The sequence below is a fragment of the Canis lupus genome, chromosome 2, assembly GCF_003254725.2.
Source record: "Canis lupus dingo isolate Sandy chromosome 2, ASM325472v2, whole genome shotgun sequence".
Lineage (NCBI taxonomy): Eukaryota > Metazoa > Chordata > Mammalia > Carnivora > Canidae > Canis > Canis lupus.
In genome coordinates, this window is record NC_064244.1 from 71,075,247 (window position 1) to 71,096,508 (window position 21,262).

At 38.6% G+C, this 21,262-nt stretch overlaps 1 protein-coding gene across 1 annotated transcript in view; it reads right to left on the bottom strand.

Moving 5' to 3' along the window:
- Positions 1-3,475: 3,475 nt before the first annotated feature.
- Positions 3,476-21,262, bottom strand: part of STX12 (syntaxin 12) — a 37,763-nt gene continuing 19,976 nt past the window's right edge. The window contains exons 4-9 of the mRNA XM_025446923.3: positions 18,597-18,734; positions 12,512-12,555; positions 10,897-11,002; positions 7,469-7,541; positions 6,687-6,769; positions 3,476-5,491 (exon numbers count right to left, since the gene is read on the bottom strand). Of these exons, the coding sequence (XP_025302708.1) occupies positions 5,399-5,491; positions 6,687-6,769; positions 7,469-7,541; positions 10,897-11,002; positions 12,512-12,555; positions 18,597-18,734 (537 nt within the window). The 3' untranslated portion in view covers positions 3,476-5,398. The remainder of the gene's footprint in view (positions 5,492-6,686; positions 6,770-7,468; positions 7,542-10,896; positions 11,003-12,511; positions 12,556-18,596; positions 18,735-21,262) is intronic.

The window sequence follows — 21,262 nt, forward strand, 5'->3', positions numbered from 1 at the left end:
CCAGAGTCCCGGGATTGAGTCCCACATCAGGCTCCCTGCATGGAGCCTGCTTCTCCCTGTGTCTCTCATGAATAAATAACAGTTTTTTTTTAATTTTTTTAAAATTTATTTATGATAGTCACACAGAGAGAGAGAGAGAGAGGCAGAGACACAGGCAGAGGGAGAAGCAGGCTCCATGCACCGGGAGCCTGACGTGGGATTCGATCCCAGGTCTCCAGGATCGCGCCCTGGGCCAAAGGCAGGCGCTAAACCGCTGCACCACCCAGGGATCCCTCTCATGAATAAATAAATTAAATATTTTTTAAAAGATTTTATTTATTCATGAGAGAGAGAGAAAGAGAGAGAGAGGCAGGCAGAGAAGGTATTTGCTAATGATATACCCAATAAGGGGTTAACATCCAAAATATATAAAGAACTCATGCAACTCAATATAAAAAAAAAAATTCAATTAAGAAATTGGCAGAAGACCTGAGTAGACATTTTTCCAAGGAAACAGATGGTCAATAGACACATGAAAAGATACTTAACATCACAATCATCAGGGAAATACAAAGCAAAACCACGATGAGGCATCACCTCACACCTGTTAGAATGTATCAAAAGACAAGTATCAAAAGACAAGAAATAACAAGTGTTGGTGAGAATGTGGAGAAAAGGGAATCCTTGTGCACTGGTGGAATGTAAATTGGCATAGTCTCTATGGAAAACAGTTCGGAGTTTCCTCAATTAAAAATAGAAAAAAATAAAAATAGAACTACCATATGATCCAGCAATTCCACTTCTGGGTATTTATCTGAAGAAAATGGAAACACTAATTCAAAAAGACATATGCACCCCTATGTTCATCGCATTATTTACAATAGGCAAGGCATGGAAGCAACCCTAGTATTCATCGATAGATGAATGGATAAAGAAAATGGGGTACATATACATATGCAATAGAATATTAGCCATGAAAAAGAATAAAATCTTGCTATTTTGACATGGACAGACTTAGAGGGTACTAGGCTAAATAAAAATAGGTCAGGGGCACCTGGGTGGTTCAGTGGTTGAGCATCTGCCTTTGGCTCAGGTTGTGATGCTGGAGGTCCTGGGGTCGAGTCCCACATCAGGGCTATGTCTCTGCCTCTCTTTTTCTCATGAATAAATAAATTAAATCTTCAAAAAAAAATAAAATTAGGTCAGAGAAAGACAAATACTTTTCACTTTTATGGAATCTAGAAAACAAAACAAATGAAGAAAGCAAACAAAACAGAAACAGACTCATATATACAGGAGGCAAACTGCTGGTTATCAAAGTGAGGAAGGATCAGAGGCAGACAACATAGGTGGATTAAGAGGCACAAACTTCCAGTTATAAAATAACTCATGGGGATATATAGCATAGGTAATATCAATAATGTAAAAACTCTGGTGACAGATGATAACAAGACTTCTGTGGTGGCCATTTCATAATGTATATAGATATCAAATCACTATGTTGTATATACTTGAAACTATCTAATATTATATGTCAACTATACTTAAATTTTAAAAATGGAGGAGCAAAAAATAAAATAAAATAAAAATGGAGGAGCAGGACCCCTAGGTGGCTCAGCAGTTGAGCGACTGCCTTTGGCTTAGGGCGTGATCCCAGTTCGGGGATCAAGTCCCACATCAGGCTCCCTGTGAGGAGCCTGCTTCTCCCTCTGCCTGTGTCTCTGCCTGTGTCTCTCATGAATAAATAAACAAATCTAAAAATTAAAAAAAAAAATGGAGGAGGATTAGGGTGTTTTACTTTGCGCTGACACAATGGCAATTCCAATTTGATATGTTTGCCCAATGGTATAAGGCAGTGGCATCACCATCCCTTAGCAAATAAGACAAAACCTGCCCTGGAAGCAACAGTCTAGCAGCTACAAGTTCTTGTTCTGGAACATTCCCAGAGGAAGGGCCCAGAATGACATTTCTGCTTTACCCTATATAGTACTATAGTTTTTTTTTTTTTTAAGATTTTACTTATTTATTCATGAGAGACACACAGAGAGAGGCAGAGGGAGAAGTAGGCTCCTTGCAGGGAGCCCAATGTGGGACTCGATCACAGGACTCCAGAACCATGCCCTGAGCTGAAGGCAGACACTCAACCATTGAGCCACCTAGACGTCTCTATAGTACTATGGTTTTAATTCACTTGAGAGAATGGTAGATTTAGTCCTTCTAGAACATTCCATAAAGGAAGGATAAAGGGGAAGAGAAAAGGACAGGAATATAGAGGCAAACAGAATTTGTATGTTCAAGCCAAACTCCTGTGATTTTTTTTTAAAGACTTTATTTGAGAGAGAGAGAGAGAGTGCGAACATGCACACAAGTAGGGGGAGTGGCAGGCAGAGGGAGAGGGAGAAGCAGGCTCCTTGTGGAGCAGGGAGCCTGTTGCAGGGCTCAATCCCAGGACCCTGGGATCATTACCTGAGCCAAAGGCAGACGCCTAACTGAGTCACCCAGCCGCCTCCCCTCCCCCGTGACTTTTATAATCAGAAAATTTTATAGCTAGAAGACAGCTACTGACAAAACTTGAGGCCTTCGGGTTAAATGACTTGTCCAAATATCTACCTCAAGTTAATGGCAAGCCAAGATTCTTCAGGCTTTCTGTGTTCCAGTCTAGTTTTTGACCTTCAAACTAATGCTTCTCAACCATGGTTATGCATGAGAATTATCCAGAGCTTTTAGATGCCCAGCCTAAACTCCAAACTAACTGAATTAGAATCTTGTGGCACAGAACACCTCGGTAGTTCAGTGGCTGAGCATCTGCCTTCGGCTCAGGTCATGATCCCGGGGGTCCTGAGATCAAGTCCCATATTGGGCTCCCCAAGGGGAGCCTGCTTCTCCCTCTGCCTGTGTCTCTGCCTCTCTGTGTGTGTCTCTCATGAATAAATAAATAAAATCTTTTTTTTTAAAGATTTATTTATTTATTCAGAGAGAGCGAGAGAGAGGCAGAGACACAGGCAGAGGGAGAAGCAGGCTCCATGCAGGAAGCCAGACGTGGGACTCGATCCCGCGTCTCCAGGATCACACCCTGGGCTGCAGGCGGTGCTAAACCGCTGTGCCACCGGGGCTGCCCAAATAAATGAAATCTTAAAAAAAAAAAAAAAAAAAAAAAAAAAGAATCTTGTGGCAGGGGCACATACGTATCAGTATTTTTTTTAGCTTCTAATATGAATCCATGGTTAAGCATCACTGTCCTTGGGACGCCTGGGTGGCTCAGCAGTTGAGCGTCTGCCTTTGGCTCAGGGCATGATCCCAGGATCCGGGATCAAGTCCTACATCGGGCTTCCTGTGTGGAGCCTGCTTCTCCCTCTGCCTGTGTTTCTGTCTCTCTCTCTGTGTCTCTCATGAATAAATAAATAAAATCTTAAAAAAAAAAAAAAAAAAAAGAACCACTGTCTTAGGGCATGGTGCCCCTCCCCACCAAAGACAAACAAAGCACAGATAAGGAGGATTCTGTGAGCAGGTTTATTAAGATCATCTAGCAGAACCTCTTGGCAACCCCGTAAACTCCAGGCCATTCAAATTCTAAGCCAAGGTCGTATTTGCTACCTATGACCACTATTATCACCACCACTGGACTACACAGTATTATAGAACAGAATTCTGATAGCTTCATTTAACCCAGATTGAGATAGTTTTTCACAATCAAGAATTTTTTCTTGAATGTTACAAATGATGTATCCAAGCCTGTCTATAATTTGAGCTGAAGGGGCCATGATTGTAGAACCAAGGAATTAGCCCTGAAGCTGCTGCACAGGCCACTGTGACACCCCAACAGCTCCATCCTATTTTTCAAGGAAGGGGCAGCAGCGCCCTTATTCCACCCCCAAGCCAATCCTCACCTGATCTCCAGCCTTCTTGCCAATCTCAATTTTTCCCAGGACAGCACATTATCTAATAGCTGCTGCATGTTAACTCACAAAAACTTACTACAAAAGCTTTTAAAATGTTTATTTGTATTAAGGAGTGGAATGGTGCAAGAGTACAAAGAAACGTAGGCATTTGGGCCCTTGTTTCCCTATTATTCACATTAGTTAGGGAAAAAGGAGATTAAGTAACATTAAAGGGAGTGGAAGAAATGAATATAAATATATCCAGGGTAGCTCAGTCCTCTAATTCACCAAAGGATGAACTGAAATTCTTGGCCCAATTCACTCTTATGTGAGAGCCTACAGAAATTACATTGCCTTTAACTGCTCTAGACCTGTGTGAAAAAGGGAAGTGGACAACATTTCTATTACAAGACAACAATATTTTATTGAAACATCTTTTTTGTCTAAAACTATGCATGGAGATTAATCTCTTGTTCATAAATTAGGGTAAGTCTAACATCACTATTCCAAACCAGCAGTATTTACAAAAATGAACCTTTTCTTTGCTTTATCACCAGGTTCACAGAACTAAATTTTAGACCAACTTCAGTCTAGCTTTTAAAATCTTCCTGCCATCAAATGCCCAGCAACCCTTATGGGGAAGGGGCAGCCTTTTGACAGCAATATTCATCATTCACCAGGAATGTAGAACCACAAGTGAACAACAACAAAAAGTTTAAATCATTCCAAACAATTCCTATTTGCTTTCCAAAAGCATGCTTTGTCTAATTCTCCCTTTCTATACAGACAGGGGGAGAGGGACCCCAGAGAGCATAATAATGTTAATTAAATTAACCTCTTAAAAAAAATTGAACAAGATGGTTTAGTATCTGTACAGATGAACTGCCGTGGATGACATTAGTGGATAATAAAGTAAACTTTAAACCCTGTTAACAGGTACCTTGCCAAATGGCCAGCTCTAATAGATACTTTTAATCCAGATCAAATGTGTAATTTTTTACTTTCCAGTTAAATACATTGCCAAAATCTTTCAAAGCAGATAGAGAATAGGCTCCTTGGAAATACAAATTAAAATGTTAAATAATAAAAAGTACCAGCTTATTATACAGTTTCTGACAGACTCCAATGTGCTGGCCATGAGAAAGTAATTCTATCTCAGTTGTTAGCAAAAAGGTGAATCGAGTAGACACATAAAATGACAGTATTACAAGACTGTAGTGTCACCTGTCAAAACAAGAATATCAAGAATGGAATTTTCAGTAAACACTTGAGATGAAGGGCAATCAGAATACAAGAGAAAGCAAAATCCACATAAATTAATTCCTAATTTGAGAAATCAATAAAATGTATACATAAATTGATAAATACTGTCTCCATAGGTCACTAATTCCAAGGACTAGTTAGTAGTTATTTTCTAACTAAATTATTACAGGACATTCTGGTGTATGCTCTCTTCTTGTGATCAGTTTGTTCTGGCAAGACTCCAATAAGCACGTGCCCTTGAAAACAGCTCAGCAGAAGGCAGCTCTGAGGCAATCACTTCATTTATAAATTTGCCAGATAATAAATACCAAGATTACAATAATCACGGACAGGACAAGCACCAGGATACAGATCTTCTTGCGAGATTTTTTCTGAGGAGAAAAATATATAAAAAAGACCCTCATGAAACAAGTAAAATTTCTCATATCTAAGACTCCAAGAGTGCTTCATAAATTTGCCTCCTTGTAATTCAGCATTAACCCTATCTAGGCAGTATTTGTAACAAAATAAGTTATTTGTTCATGTGTATTTTAATAAAGGTTTTATATCTATTATAAAATGTTATGTTCATTATAAAAAATACAGACATGCAGAAAGAAAATAATCACCTACAGATAAAACTGTTGACATTCTGAATGTGTTTTCTCATCATCTTTTATCTATGCATATTGTTATTTGACAGAATTGGTATCATACTGTATGATGTTCGATGTTTTTCTCACTTAACATTTTAGCATAAAAATATTAAAAATTCTTCATAAACATCTCCTGTAATTCCCGCATAATATAATATTGAGTCAATGTATATAATTTACTTCATAATTCCTTTACTGTCTGACACCAACATCATCACTCAGTTTTTAAAAGGAAACACTATTATTAAATACAAATTTCTTCAAGAACATTTCCAGGTAAAATACAACAATCCTAGGAACATGGGAAATGACTGAAATGCTGCTTATTTCTAAAAAGCCATATAGCACCAAAGAGATGGGAAATGAAAAGGACCGCATTCACAATATTTGCATACTTGAGATAAAGACCCAAGTAAGGGTCATAAAACCAGAGTTTCATCTAATATGTAAAAGAATATCACTTCTTACAACATAGAACAATTAACTTCCATTTATTCATAGAAAAATAACCTCCACAGGATAACCCCCTATTTATTCACAATAGCAGTTGGAATTGATTTTATGTCTATCCTCTACGGCTGTAGTCAACATAAAGTACCTGCAAAGTCATACTTTGTACCTATTCCTATACTAATTGAAACAAATTTTAGCTGTTAAGAATATAAAATTAGCCTTCTACCAGATTTAGGTACTATGCCAGCTTACGGGGTTAGCTTTGTAGCTGAGACTTCTCTGTAAATTTATTCAAGGACTGATATCTTTTTGTAGATTTCTCTGAAGAAAATATTAAAAATGGACTGGAGTGCAATTATGACCACCTGCCTCCAGCTTAAGCCTAAGCAAAAGGCTGCAGCTGCTCTCAATGTGTCAATGAGATGTGACGGCTCATGAAGTATACAGCACAGTGACTTTCTTTGGTAAGTGCTTTTACCTGATAGTAAGCAGCTCGCTGTAACTGATCCGTGGCTCTCTCTACATGTACCTCTGAGCTTTCCACATTGGCTTCTATGCTGTCTGCAAAAAACAAAGAAGGGCAGTGGATATTTTTTATCATAACTCATGTTTCAAGATTGTAAATTAAACATACTCCTTATGTCATTGGTCCTGGTTTCACCACCACCATTCCAACTAGCCAGCCATGTAATCAAAATTACTAACCGGGTAAGAGAATAACTCTGTTCTTTGGGAATAAAGGATTATGAAGTAGGCAACTCACCACAAAATGGTTCAGGAAAAATTATGTATACACATGTATATTTGGAGAAATATAGAGGGCAAATCTAAACCAAATGAGGGTAGAATGTTAAGAGGTAAATCTGGGTAAAGGTTTTAAGGAATTCCTTGTAGTCTATTTTTGTAACTTTTCTAACCTTGAAATCATTTCCAAATAAAAAGCTTAGAAAAAAAAGGTTACTAATCCCAAAATTGTGCAAGTTTCCGGAGATAAAAGCTGGGAAGACAACAGCTATTTCCCTAAACAGCCAAAGACCTAAAAAGAGGCTATGGCAAGTGAGCTGAGTAATCATGCCCATGTCACTAGTGTCTATATTTGACAATATAAAAAGGGGACTAAAAAATGAATTTAATAATTTTTAAATGGCATTCCTAAATTCCTAAGACATGTCTTACTGACTTCTTCACACCAAGAAGTTGGTACTTCTTCAGTACCAACTATCAACTCACCTTGAGGTTAAAAGTATCAACGATACATACCAATTAGATCACCTTGATCATGGATCATCATGGCCAAATCTTTAAATATTTGATTGACATCCAAAATATCAGCCTAAAGAACACAAAAAACAATTAACATTAAGCAACACGTTAGACAATTCAATTCCTTCTACTTAGCTAAAATTTTGGCTGTAAACATAACACAGATGTTTCTAAGCCTTATAAATCACCCTTTCTCCATAAACTGAAAATGAAAATAAAGTTAATTAATAGCTACTAAATGGGGGATCCCTGGGTGGCGCAGCGGTTTGGCGCCTGCCTTTGGCCCAGGGCGCGATCCTGGAGACCCGGGATCGAATCCCACGTCGGGCTCCCGGTGCATGGAGCCTGCTTCTCCCTCTGCCTGTGTCTCTGCCTCTCTCTCTCTCTGTATGACTATCATAAATAAATAAAAAAATATATTTAAAAAAAAAATAGCTACTAAATGCCTATTATGTGCCAAGAACTATACCAGGTAGGTAATTAAACACAGACTTTTGGAGCCTAGTAGAGAGGATCCAGAGTCTTGCTGTGTGAAGTTAATCTTCCACCGTCCTGTTGTACCATCTTAGGTTAAGAAACTCTCTGGGTTGCCCCCTCTAAAATGTGGACAATGACAGTACCTATCTCATACTAAAGCGCAGAAGCACTAAATAAATTGATATATTTAAAGTTCTTAGAACTGTGCAATAAGCACTTCCTAAGTGTCAGCTATTACTAATCATTAGTTGGTCCTCATGACAACACAATGAGACATATATTATCCCCATCATACACAAGAGAAAACTGGGGGGCAGCCCTGGTGGCTCAGCAGTTTAGCGCAGCCTTCAGCCCAGGGTGTGATCCTGGAGACCTCAGGATCGAGTCCCATGTCAGGCTCCCACATGGCGCCTGCTTTCCCTCTGCCTGTGTCTCTGCCTTTCTCCCTCTCTGTGTCTCTCATAAATAAATAAAATCTTAAAAAAAATAAATAAATAAGAGAAAACTGGGGCTCAGAAAAGTTTGATGACTTATCCCAAGGTCTCAAAGCTAGCAAGTGGCAGAGCTCAGAATGAAAAGTTCATGATGTTTTCATTACATTACTATGCCTCTTTGATAGTTACATTAACCAGCCACTCTACGAAGTCAAGTATCTTTGAGGATAATAACGCTCAGGGAGGTTATCTACCTGTCTAGTCACAACCCTTGTCAGTGAAGAAACTAAGCATTGCAGCCAGAGTATCTCTAAAGCACTTGCTCTTGCAATTGAAATACACTGCCTCTTAGAAGGCTAGGATAAAAACAATGCCTTGAAAGCCACAGCTTCCCAACCATAACTTGGCAAGAGCTTACCAGCACATCAATTACCCACTAAGAGTCTGCTGGAATCAGGACAGTCTACTAGTTGCTTGCTGACTAACAGGGATAGGAGGTGGGGGGTGGAGTCAGTACACAACAAGATAAATAAGAAAAGTCATTATATAGAAGTGACTGGTAAATGGTAAAGGAAAGTGTGCACAGGAAGGCTTGCAGGAGAGGTACAACTTGAGGTATACCTTACAGCAAAAGAGAAGCCATATAAACAAGCAGATGATTGAGTTAAAGAGCAAACAGCCAAAAAAAAAAAAAGAGCAAACAGCCCAGCTTGGATGTAACATGCATGTGAAACTGGGATTTATAAGAAATATACAGGGCGCCTGAGTGGGTCGATCAATTAAGCATCTGCCTTTGGCCTGGGTTATGATCCTAGGGTCCTAGGTTCAAGCCTCACATAGAGTTCCCTACTCAGCAAGGAGTCAGCTTCTCCCTCTCCCTCTGCCCCCACCCCCAACCCGCTCGTGCTCTCTTCCTGGTTCTCTCTCTCTCAAAAATAAATAATTAATCAATCTTTTTTTTAAAAAAAAGGAAATCTATATTTAGTCTTCATCCCACTCCTGGAGCAAAGATCCTAAATTCCTTGAAGTTTCCTAAGTGGTAAAAGAAAGGAAACTATCTTTTGGTGCTTCTAACAAATCCTGTTCAACCACACTTGAAGTTAAAGAACAAGTCTTTTGGAAAGCCTCTGTTATCAGAGGGCTAGAGGCTGAAATCAACCATCAACAGCCAGATTTAATCCATCGAGTCCCACATTGGGCTCCCTACATGGAGCCTCCTTCTCCCTCTGCCTGTGTCTCTGCCTCTCTGTGTGTGTGTGTGTGTCTCTCTCAGGAATAAATAAATAAAATCTTAAGAAAAAAAAACTTATGGCTATTTGTCCATTTCTAGCCTAGAAAAATAGGAATTTCACAGAGCCTAAAATAACAGTTGATGAATGAGGGAGAACAGCTGAGTATCTGGAAAATAAATCTCTAAGTGACTCTAAGGCATTTTCAGAGTTCAGAGCCACTGCCACAGATGAAGGTCATTGAGGAACTCCAAGTTTCTCCCCTTTGCAAGCCCCTTCTCCTCACTGCCCTCAAGGATGACATTCTAGCTGCATGGAGGATTAAATTCTTCAGGTTTAAGAATATACTAGTCATTATGTAAAGTTAAAGGTTGGAAAATCAGGTTAGAAAATCCTCAAGACCTTTCCCTCAACCCTCACCTCAAAAACTGTTCCTGTTTCTCTGCTCTAAAGTCATATCCACAACTTGGGATTCGACTTTGGGATGCACAAAAATTAAGCCAACTTTTTGGCCTGCCTTTATTCTGAGCTATTCAGACAAAGCAAAGGGGCTCTCTCCATAGAATCCCACCTGAAGTTGGCATTGAGGTCTGGGTGGGGGGAGGTCTTTTTTTTTTAAGATTTTACTTATTGAGATGCCTGGGTGGCTCAACGGTTATGTGAGTCTGCCTTCAGCTCAGGGCATGATCCTGGAGTGCCGGGGTTGAGTCCCACATCAGGCTCCCTGCATGGAGCCTGCTTCTCCCTCTGCCTCTCTCTATGTCTCTCATGAATAAATAAATACAATCTTAAAAAACAAAGATTTTATTTATTTATCTGAGAGAGAGAGAGAGAGCTGGGGAGAGTGAGCATGAATAGGGTGCGGGGCAGAGGGAAAGGGAGAAGCAGACCCTCTGCTGAGCAGGGAGCTCAATGAGGGGCTCCATCCTAGGACTCTGGGATCATGACCTGAGCCAAAGACAGATGCTTATCTAACTGAGCTACCCAGGTGCCATGGGGTCAAAGTCTTAATGAGGAATAAAATATTTGTTTGCCTTACTCTGTTCTTCATGCATATTCTCACAGAAACCATGTAAGATATGGTAACTGAGGAAAGGATTTGAGTCTTCTCGGGCACCGTGACCAGTACCATCATAAGAGTAGTTCATATTCACCATAATTACATTAAGATATAATATGCAAATCAATAAGAATTCATTTCATGCTTTTTCATAATAAATGAGAGAAAATCCAGGTGGATTAGAGTGTAGATACATGGAGTCAAAAGACACAACCTGGCTCTCACCTCCAGCTGCCGAATGGCTGTTTCTCTCTCTTTAATAAGTTCCAGATCCTGTTCAGTGATGGCCACCTCATCCTCCTGGCTCTGCATCTGGTTCCACTCCTCATGGCTGCAAGGAGACAAGCACACTAGTTGATTCTTCCTCTGTAAAGTGTGCATGAGACACTTTACAACATTTCTACTACCAGCAGGACCTATCCAAGGACATTACATGGCTCCACTTCCTCTGGTAACAATACAAAGTACTTGAGGGTCACAGTTTTCATAACTGGAGGCAAAGAGTTGATAATACCTAGAAAACAAAGTCTCAGCTTCCCTGAGCAAAACTGAGATACAGCAGGATTATGAGGGATGGGACTCCTTGCTGTTTTCCAGTCAGGGGTGCACTCTGCAATCTTGCTAGGGTTTGCTAGACAAGGAAAACAGAGACTTGAAGTCAATGAAACATACTGGTCCATCCTCTTCTAGAGCACTCTCAAAGTGCAAGCTGAGATGGTCTCTTGGGTACTAAATGGGTGGAGGAGAGCAGGCTAAGCGACCTGTCAATGCATCTCCAATTAGTCTAACAGATTTACACCTTCTGGTTTTCAGAACATTCCTTGAGGGTGTATGCTTTCGGTTAAATGCCTCTTAAGAGAAAACTAAAATAAAAAGCTACTGAAATGTTATAACTCTTCTTTCAGGTACCATATTTAGAAGAAATGCTATGATGCTAGACAACACTTTGAAAATTCAGTATTAAGCATTTTCCCAACAATGTTCATAAAGCAGACATCATCTCCACAGTATTTCCTCCATGCGCTGGAGATACAAAACGGAGTTAAGAGGGTGCCTTGGCGGCTCAGTGGTTGAGCCTCTGCCTTTGGCTCAGGTCAAATGATCCTGGAGTCTGGGATCGAGTCCCACATTGGGTTCCCCACAGGGAGCCTGCTTCTCCCTCTGCCTATGTCTCTGCCTCTCTCTCTCTGTCTCTCTTATGAATGAATAAATAAAATCTTTAAAAACAAAAACAAAAAACAAAAACGGAGTAAGACAGCACCCTGCAGGCACCCCTTTGAGGTGCTCACAGTGTAGTGGGGAGAGAGATACGTATCTTTGATAAAGCAATTTACATTCTGAATTAATATCACCAATACATTTCTATGGAATTAGTTAATTCAGTTTGGAGAAATTAAGAAAGAAGATGTCTTTCAGATGCAAACTGTTTGCTTCGTCTTGTACTACTCCTAAAAGAACGAGTTGCCTCCATTTTGGATGGATATGGTAAACAGAGATCCAAGAACTTTGAAAAACTTACTTCTGAATTAGAGGTAAAATCTTCATCTGTAGATTTGTGTATTTGTACTTATTCCTAGTGAGGCAAGCTCTCACCCCAACACAAAGACATCGGGGATTTCCCTGGCTTTTTTACTCACCTTGAAATTGTTCCTTCCATATTCAAATATCTTGGAAAAGCCCAAGGTTTTGACTTTTATTTTATTTGGTGGATTATAAGTCACCCACCCCAGGTCTCCCTTTATTTTTCCTTCTTTTCCACATGATTTTGAAAATTAGAAGTAAGTAGAAAGTATAGAATCCCATCTCAACTAGCCAGCAGGTTGTACGGAAAATTCCTTACCCATCAAATGAGACGAGCTGCTCCTCTCTTTGCCTCTCCTCCGCCTAGAAAGCAGATGGCATTATTGCTGCTGTTATCCAGAAACATGCCACAGACAGACACATAAAACAATGGCTTCCTTTCGCTACAGTATAAAGAAGCAACATTCCCTTGGCTCCAACAGGATCTGTAAGATGACACAGGGCTCTGGCAATCTGTCTCAACTAGAAAATGGGTGTGAAGTAGTTGAAATCAAATCTGGGCTCAGAATGGTAACCTTACTGAATAGGATGGAGATAACACGGATAGGAGAGAGGAGTAAACAACAGTAATAGTGATAACTTATTTTATAATCTTCAGGGGGGTAAAATAAGGGAAAGAGTTGAAAACTTGCAAGGAAATAAATTTTCAGAATATGTAAACATTAAAAAAAATGGACATTTATGGCATATCAGGCACTAAAGTGGCAGACTCATTTCAAAAATCAGTCTAATGCATGTATTAAAAAAAGTTAAAAGAGCAATCTATTCCCATTAAAGTCTTTCCTTCCTTATAATAGCAGTAATAAAAAAAAAACAAGCAAAACGAAGAAAATTTCAAAATTTTACCCCCCTAGAGGAACACCATGAGGTTTTCTTATTGTTTTTTAACTTTTACTTTTTTCCCAAATCGAGACAAAACACTGCTAGTGTCCTCAAGTCTACCTCTGTGCTCTCCTCCAATTACAATGCCCCCTCCTGCACCCTTAAAGTAACCACTACCCTGACTGTAGTGATCATTTTCCTGTATTTTTAATATAGTGATATATGTATCCCTATTTACTATAACACTTTACATGCTTTTGAACATCACGTGAGTGGAATTATACTGTCCGTATTCTTTCATGCTTTGACTGGATCATGCCTGATTGTGCCAGATCCGTCCCTGATGCTGAATGTAACTGTGGGTCATTTATTTTCTTTGCTGTATGATATTATAGTATGTGAATATACCACAGCACATTTATCTATTCTGCTGATGGACATTCAAATGCTTCCAATTTTTGACTAGACAAATAATGCTGCTATAAACATTCTTATATCCTGTTATAAACATTTACAGTTTTCTCTAGGGTAGAACTAATGTGTTCTGAAGTTACAAGCAAAATGTTTTCCAGTGATTGTTCCCATTTACACTATAACCATCCAGGGAGGAAAGTTCCTGTTGCATCATAACAACCACCCTTAGTGTTCACAGAATTTTAAAATTTTGCCCTACATTTGGATATGAAATAGTACCTCACTGTGGTTTTAACTTGTAATTTCATGACTATTAAGTTGAGTATTTTTCCATCTGTTTGACCATTACTCAAAATAATACTAAAATGTTATCTGCCGTTTTCACTGTGTTGATATTTACATCCATGGAACAAAGAGTGGTGGAGACTGTCTGGGTGGCTCAGTCAGTTGAGTGTCTGATTCTTGATCTCAGCATCATAAGTCCAAGCCCCACATTGGGCTCGTGTGGAGCCTACTTTTTTTTTTTTTAAAGACCATATTTATTTATTTCAGAGAGAGAGAGAGAGAGAGAGAGAACGCACACGTGAGCAGGGGGAGGAGCAGAGGAAGAGGGAGAGGATCTCCCGCAGATTCCTTGCTGAGCACAGAGCCTGATGCAGGGATCAATCCCGGGACCTTGAGATCACAATCTGAGCCGAAATCAAGAGTCTGACACTTAACCGACTCAGCCACCCAGGCACCCCATCACATGGAGCCTACTTAAAACAAACAAACAAACAAACAAACAAACCACACCAGTGGTGGATAAAACTTTTTTTAAAGTATGTCAAGCCCCAATGTGGGGCTTAAATTCAAGAGCCTGAGATCAAATGGATGCCTGGGTGGCTCAATGGTTTAGAGCCTGCGTTCAGCCCGGGGCGTGATTCTGGAGTCCCAGGATGGAGTCCCACATCGGGCTCCCTGCATGGAGCCTGCTTCTCCCTCTGCCTATGTCTCTGCCTCTCTCTCTCTCTCTCTCTCTCTCTCTCTCACACACACATAAATAAATAAAATCTAAAAAAAAAAAAAAAAAAAAAGAGCCTGAGATCAAGACCTGAATACTCAACCAACTGAGGCACCCAGGCACTCCTAACTGCTGGCATTTTAACACAAATCCAAGGCAGTGACACCAAACTGTTCTAGGGTTATTATATTCTTCATCACTATACACAAGGGGTGAAAAAGCCAATTTGTCCTTAACAAAGCCATTAAAATTATAGATTAAGTAAATCTCAACACTTCAATACAGGTCTCAAAAAAAAAAAAGTCCTGTATGATGAGATGGGAAATACACATAAAGCACTTCTGCTGTCTACAGAAATACAAAGCTTATCTCCAGGAAAAGAATGCATGTAATTGAGTTGCTGGGTAAACTACCTACTTTCTTTTAGGGAACATAATTTTACTTATTTAATATAGTTTATAAATAAAACTTTTATAAGCTTTAAAAAATACATAAGCTTTTAAAATAAAATCTGTTTATATTAGGGCACCCGGGTGCTTCAGTTGGTTAAGTGTCTGCCTTCGGCTCAGATCATGATCCCAGGGTCCTGGGATTGAGCCTCATATCAGGCTCCCTGATGAGCAGGGAGTCTGTTTCTCCTTCTCCCTCTGTGCACTCCTTCTCTCTCCCTCTCCAATAAATAAATCAATAAATTTTTTAAGAAATTTGTTTATACACACACACACACACAAACTCCTATATATATGATACATATAAGGAATAACTGACAACCTATGGTTATTCAAATGGGTATTTGGCAGATAAGTTCTTGAACATAAACAATGTAAGCCTGTCACTTCAAGGAAAACAATGGACAGTGTGTGTTGCCAGTGATAGAAAACTAGCTTTCAAATTAAAAAACAGAATGCTGGAAAACTTTTATCTATCACTTGTGAACTTAAGAAATTCACAACTCTCTTTAAGTCTCCAAAAGACTTTTCTGATAAAACTAAAGATACTATACCTTTTGATATTGTATAATGAAATATATCAACATTTGGAAGACCTTCATAACTCAGGGAATCAGTATTTTCCAAATGATAGATACATGATATAAAAATCATACATGGAAAAATGATCCAATCAAAATATAAGACATATCAACAGATTTGGATATAGTAGAGTATGAAAAAGTCATTAACATGGTTTTAGACTCTACAATTCCACTAACTTTTGTCAAATTTTGATGCGTCAAAGAATAATATAAACAATGATCTGAAGAGGTTAATTAAAATACTCCTTCCTGGGCAGCCCTGGTGGCGCAGTGGTTTGGTGCCGCCTGCAGCCAGGTGTGATCCTGAAGACCTGGGATCGAGTCCCACATCAGGCTTCCTGTATGGAGCCTGCTTCTCCCTCTGCCTGTGTCTCTGCCCCTCTCTCCCTCTGTCTCTATGAATAAATAAAATCTTAAAAAAAAAAAAAAATAATAATAATAATAAAATACTCCTTCCTTTTCTAATTGCAGATCGCTGTCAGGCTGGATTTTCTTCAGATACCTCAACCAAAACAACATAGCACAACAGACTGAATACAGAAGCCTATATGAAAATCTAGCTTCCTTCTGTTAAGCCAAATTTTCAAAATATTTGCAAAAATGAAAACAATACCACTCTTCCCACTAAATTTTTGTTTTGGAAAAGCAGTTATTTTTAATTAAAATGTCACATATATTTATGTTAATATATACTGGTTTATTATTATTTGTAAATGAATAAACATTTAAAAAACTTCACACTTTTAATTTCTAATATGTATCAATAGATACCACTCGTACAAGTAAAAGCTCTTTGGTGTCCCTAATAATGTTTAAGTGTAATAGGGTCCTGAGATCGAAAAATCTTAGAAAATACTCTTCTACTGGGTTGTATCTTTTTCATACTGATTCATAGGAATTCTTTATATATTCTGTATATATTCTGGTTACTAATCCCTTGTCAATTATATATATAGCAGTATCTTCACCCTGTCTGTAGTTTGCCTTTTCACATATTTACCACTTTCTTTGCTCTTCATTCTTTTCTGCTTTTCTGCCTTCCCATCTGGGATCACCTTCCTTCTGCCTGAAGTACATTTTCCAGAATGTTCTTAAGTAAGGTGTGCTGAGAGCAAACCCACTTCTAACTGAAAATGTCTTTAATTAGCCCTCATTCTGGGTATCTTTCACTGGGTTTAGAATCCTAGGTAGACAGTTATTGTCCTTTAGAACGTTAAAGATCGCCCTCAACTGGCTTCCACTGCTGCTTTTTGAGAAGTCAACTGCCAATTCAACTACTGCATCTTTTTCTATTGTTTCCCTGGCTATTTTTATGATTTCCCCTTTGTCTTTGGTCTTGAAGTTTCTCTCTGATGCATCTAGATGACAGCCTATTTATTCCTTTTGAGATTTGTTGGGCTTCTTGAAACTGCAGATCAGTGTCTCTCATGAGTCCTAAAATATTACCAGCCATTACTTCTTTAAATAACACCTCTGTTCTATGTTTGCTCCACTCTTATTCTGAAACTCCAATTAAAACTAAGTCAGATCCTTTCTCTTCATTTTCCATTTCTCATAATCTTTCTTCCTATTTAACTTCTTAACCCCCTGTCCTACATGCTGATACATAATAGAAAATATACTCTATTTTCTAGTTTAGAAAATATACTCTATTTTCTAGTTTAGAAAATATACTCTATTTTCTAGTTTAGAAAATATATTCTATTTTCTAGTTAAATCATCTATCCATAAAGTTTTTAGTTTCCATATTATATTTTTCAATTCTAGATAATATTTTGACTCCTTTCCGAAGTTTTTTGTAGTCTCCTGCTTCCTGCACATGTTTCCAAGATTTTCTTTAAATACAATAAGGACAGTTATCTTATTCTAATACATGAAGTTTCTGTATGACCATTTCACCTCACTGTTATTTCTACTGGTTCTTGTTTAGAGTTGTTTCTTCGTGTACTTGAGTATTTTTAACACTGTGCTGCTTGTAATACTTCAAAAATTGTTTGAGGGTATTATTTCAGGGCTAGGATAACGTGGTCTAACCAGAGAGGATTTGTATTTGCTTCTGCCTGGCACCTGGTACTCTACCAATCCAGAACTACTTAAAGTTTGAGGCTTTTGGATCACTCATGTAGTATGAATTTGGGCAGTAAATTTGCCTCAAGGTTGCTTTGTGGTACACTTATTGTCTGGATTTCCCCTCTCTCCTGCTGTGTTTCACCACTTGCTCAGCTCAGTGCTGATGCAATCTTTTCATTGGCAAGAAGGGCTTACTTTTGGTTTACCCATACCCAAAGAATATAGCCTTTTGGGGTCCAGTTTAATTGAAGAAGTGTCTTCTTTTAGATTTTTCACCTTGTGTGGACCCTGGGCTTTTCTTCCCCCTCATGTCATAAGGACATCAAAACTGAAGTTCAAGTTTGCCCTCAGTAAACTCCATGCAAAAGCAGTTGCTCAGCTTAACTCTCTAGGAGTTCACATCTTCTATTAGATTTTGACCTTAGTATTTTCATGGCTCTTTGATACTTTTGAGAAGTTGGGTTGTTAAAATTTAGCATTTGTTAATTTGTTTCACACGAAGGTCTAGTCCAAATAACCTAGCCTGCTACATTCTAGGAAATAGATTCATGGTTTCTGTTTTTAATGTAAGACAAATATAATAATAAAAAAGAAATTACATATACTCCTACCTGTCACTTTTTTAAACCTTTGTGCATATTCCTTTCTAGTCTTAGACCACAGGCATACATATTTTTTAAAATTTATTTTTATTAAAAAAATTTTTTTTAAGTAGGCTCCTTTCCCAATGTGGGGCTTGAACTCATGACCCTGAGATCAGGAGTCACATGCTCTACCAACTGAGCCAGGCAGCACCCTGCATACATACTTTTTTATATAGGTTGTACCAATCTGGCATCTTCACAACAGCTAATGTCTATGTTTGTTATTATGGGGGGGGGGGGGATAATAAAAGCTAATGGTCAAAATGGTCAAAATTAGGAGGGGAAGAAAAAAACCCAACAATGTGTGAAAGAATGTACTGAAATTGCAACGGTCATCTTCTTTTGGGAATAAACTTACCGAGAGACGAGATCCAGCTCTTGCTCTGGCAATACTCTCCTTTTCCTTTTCAGATACCCTTCTCTGCACAGCCTGAAAATTATTTAAGGCTGCAGAAAAGTCATTCATGAGGCGTTCTTTCTGAAGTTTCTGCTGGCGCTAAAGAAATAAACAAGGACTTGAAATTTCATATTAACCCTGAATAATTTAGTTTTAATTTCCATTAAAAGCAAAATTATTCTCCCTAAAGATTTCTAACCAGGAAAATTACTATAAAATAGACTCTTAAATCAATAAATTTGCTCTTTGCTAACTCAAACCCCTCATTAGTGTCATAGGCCAAGTCTGAATTTTCCTTCTTTCATTCTGACAAACCTGGGAACTGTGTCATTTACTTTGTAAGGTAATCTCAGAGGGAACTGCAATTGAGAATTTTGGTTCCCTGGAGAACCTAAAAGCAGAATAAATAACTTTAGGCTCAGACTGAACCCCAAATAGATCGTTTTATTTAACATAAAACTATTCATCTACCCTGAGCTCATAGCTTCCCTGAAAACTGCAGAATCATTTTCCTTTGTACTGTAGTGAGGTTTAAAGTTTTTCAGAACCTGAATACTATTACAGGCTATCTTTACTAAACTTACTGACTCTATGTCTCAAAAAACACACACTGAGAGCACCTGCTATGTGCTGAGAACACAGAAGTAAAAACTCATCCCTGACCTCAAACAGCTTACCAACTACTTATAGATAAGGGATATAGACACATAAGTTACAAGTCATTATAAATAACTGCTATATCCAATCAGTACTACAGGAGTTCAAAGGCAAATATAATCAGTAAGGACTCAAGTGGTTAAAAAGGCCTCAAGAAAAAGTGGACACTGAAAGAAGAAAAAGATCTGAATAAGCAGATGGAAGGAGTAAGGCAAATCCAAGAAAGAAAACAGTGTGAGCAAAGGCATCGCAATAAAAATTTGAAGAGGATCTATAAGGAGATAGTTTGGCTAGAACCAAAGGTTTTTTCATGAGAATGGCTAAAAGACAGAACTGGAAAGACACAGAAGGGGCTGCCCAGAGCAGACTTTAAATGCCAAGTTAATGAGCTTGGGATTCAACCCCTAAAGAACAAAGAGCAACAAAGATTTCTGAGAAGGAAACATGATGGGTACAAAATGCTAATTTAGAAAAAGTAGTCTGTCATGATGTACAGAACAGGATGGAAGAAAGAAATATGTCAAAAAGACTATTGCAATATTCTAGGTTAAAGGTTGGGAGGGACACTATCAGTAATGGGAACACAAAGACATGAATTTAAGAAACATTATGACTTAGTGACTGGCTATAGAGCTGCAAGGGGACTAAAGTCAAGAATGACTTAAATATCACACCTGGGAGAATTATGGTGATACTGAAAGCAAATTTAGATGAAGAACTTTTTCCCCCTTTTCTGGGATTTTTTATTTTCACATAAACATAACAATTAGAAGGAAAAATCATCATTCTACAGTCTCACTATTGAAAAACACTATCTTTTTTTTTTTTTTTTTTGAGTAGGGTCCATGTTTAGTGTGGAGCTTGAACTCACAATCTTGAGCTCAAGAGTTGCGTGTTCCACTGACTAAGCCAGCCAGGTGCCCCACAAAAATACTATCTTTAAGTATATCATAAACATTTTCCATGTTATCATACTCTTCACAATTATGGTCTTTGTTACATAATATTCTATCAAGTTGATCTAGTAAATTTTATGTCAACATTCCTTCTAGATTGTTCCCAGGTTTTAACTATCGTAAATAAAACTAATGTGAGTCCCACTATAATTGCTAATGTTAATACAGTGCTTACCATGTACCAGTACGGTTATAAGCACTTTAACATAATAATTCACTTTAATCCACACAACAATCTATAAATTAGGTATTATTATAGTCCCTATTTTTACAGATCAGAAAACCGAGGCACAGAGAAGTTAAGTAATTTGCCTAGGATCACATAGTAAGTGGCAGGGGTGGAATTTAAATACAGGAAATTTGTTTCCAGACTAGTATTTTTCCTTAGGACAAATCTGCAGGAATGGGAATATTAGGTCAAAAGGCACAAACTTTTTTTTTTAAATTTTATTTATTTATTCATGAGAGACGCACACAGAGAGAGAGAGGCAGAGATACAGGCAGAGGGAGAAGCAGACTCCATGCAGGAAGCTCAATGTGGGACTCAATCCAGGACTCAATCTGGGACTCTAGGATTATGCCCTGGGTCAAAAGCAGGCACTAAACTGCTGAGCCACTCAAGCATTCCAAGGCACAGAGTTTTTTATGACAATTAGTATTATCAATCTGCTTAGTTAAGGGGTTTGGATGAGATGGGAGGAATTCAGTACAAGAAAACACATTAAATTTTAGATGAAGGCAGTATATTCAAGAGGAGATATTAGAGTAGGAATTGGCAATATGGGCCTAGTCCTTAGAGATTAGCAGTTAGGGCTAGGGCTAGGAAAAGATCTAGGGGTCATGTTCATAAAGGTGGCAGGGAGAGGGGATCCCTGGGTGGCGCAGCGGTTTAGCGCCTGCCTTTGGCCCAGGGCGTGATCCTGGAGACCCAGGATCGAATCCCAAGTCGGGCTCCCGGTGCATGGAGCCTGCTTCTCCCTCTGCCTATGTCTCTGCCTCTCTCTCTCTGTGTGT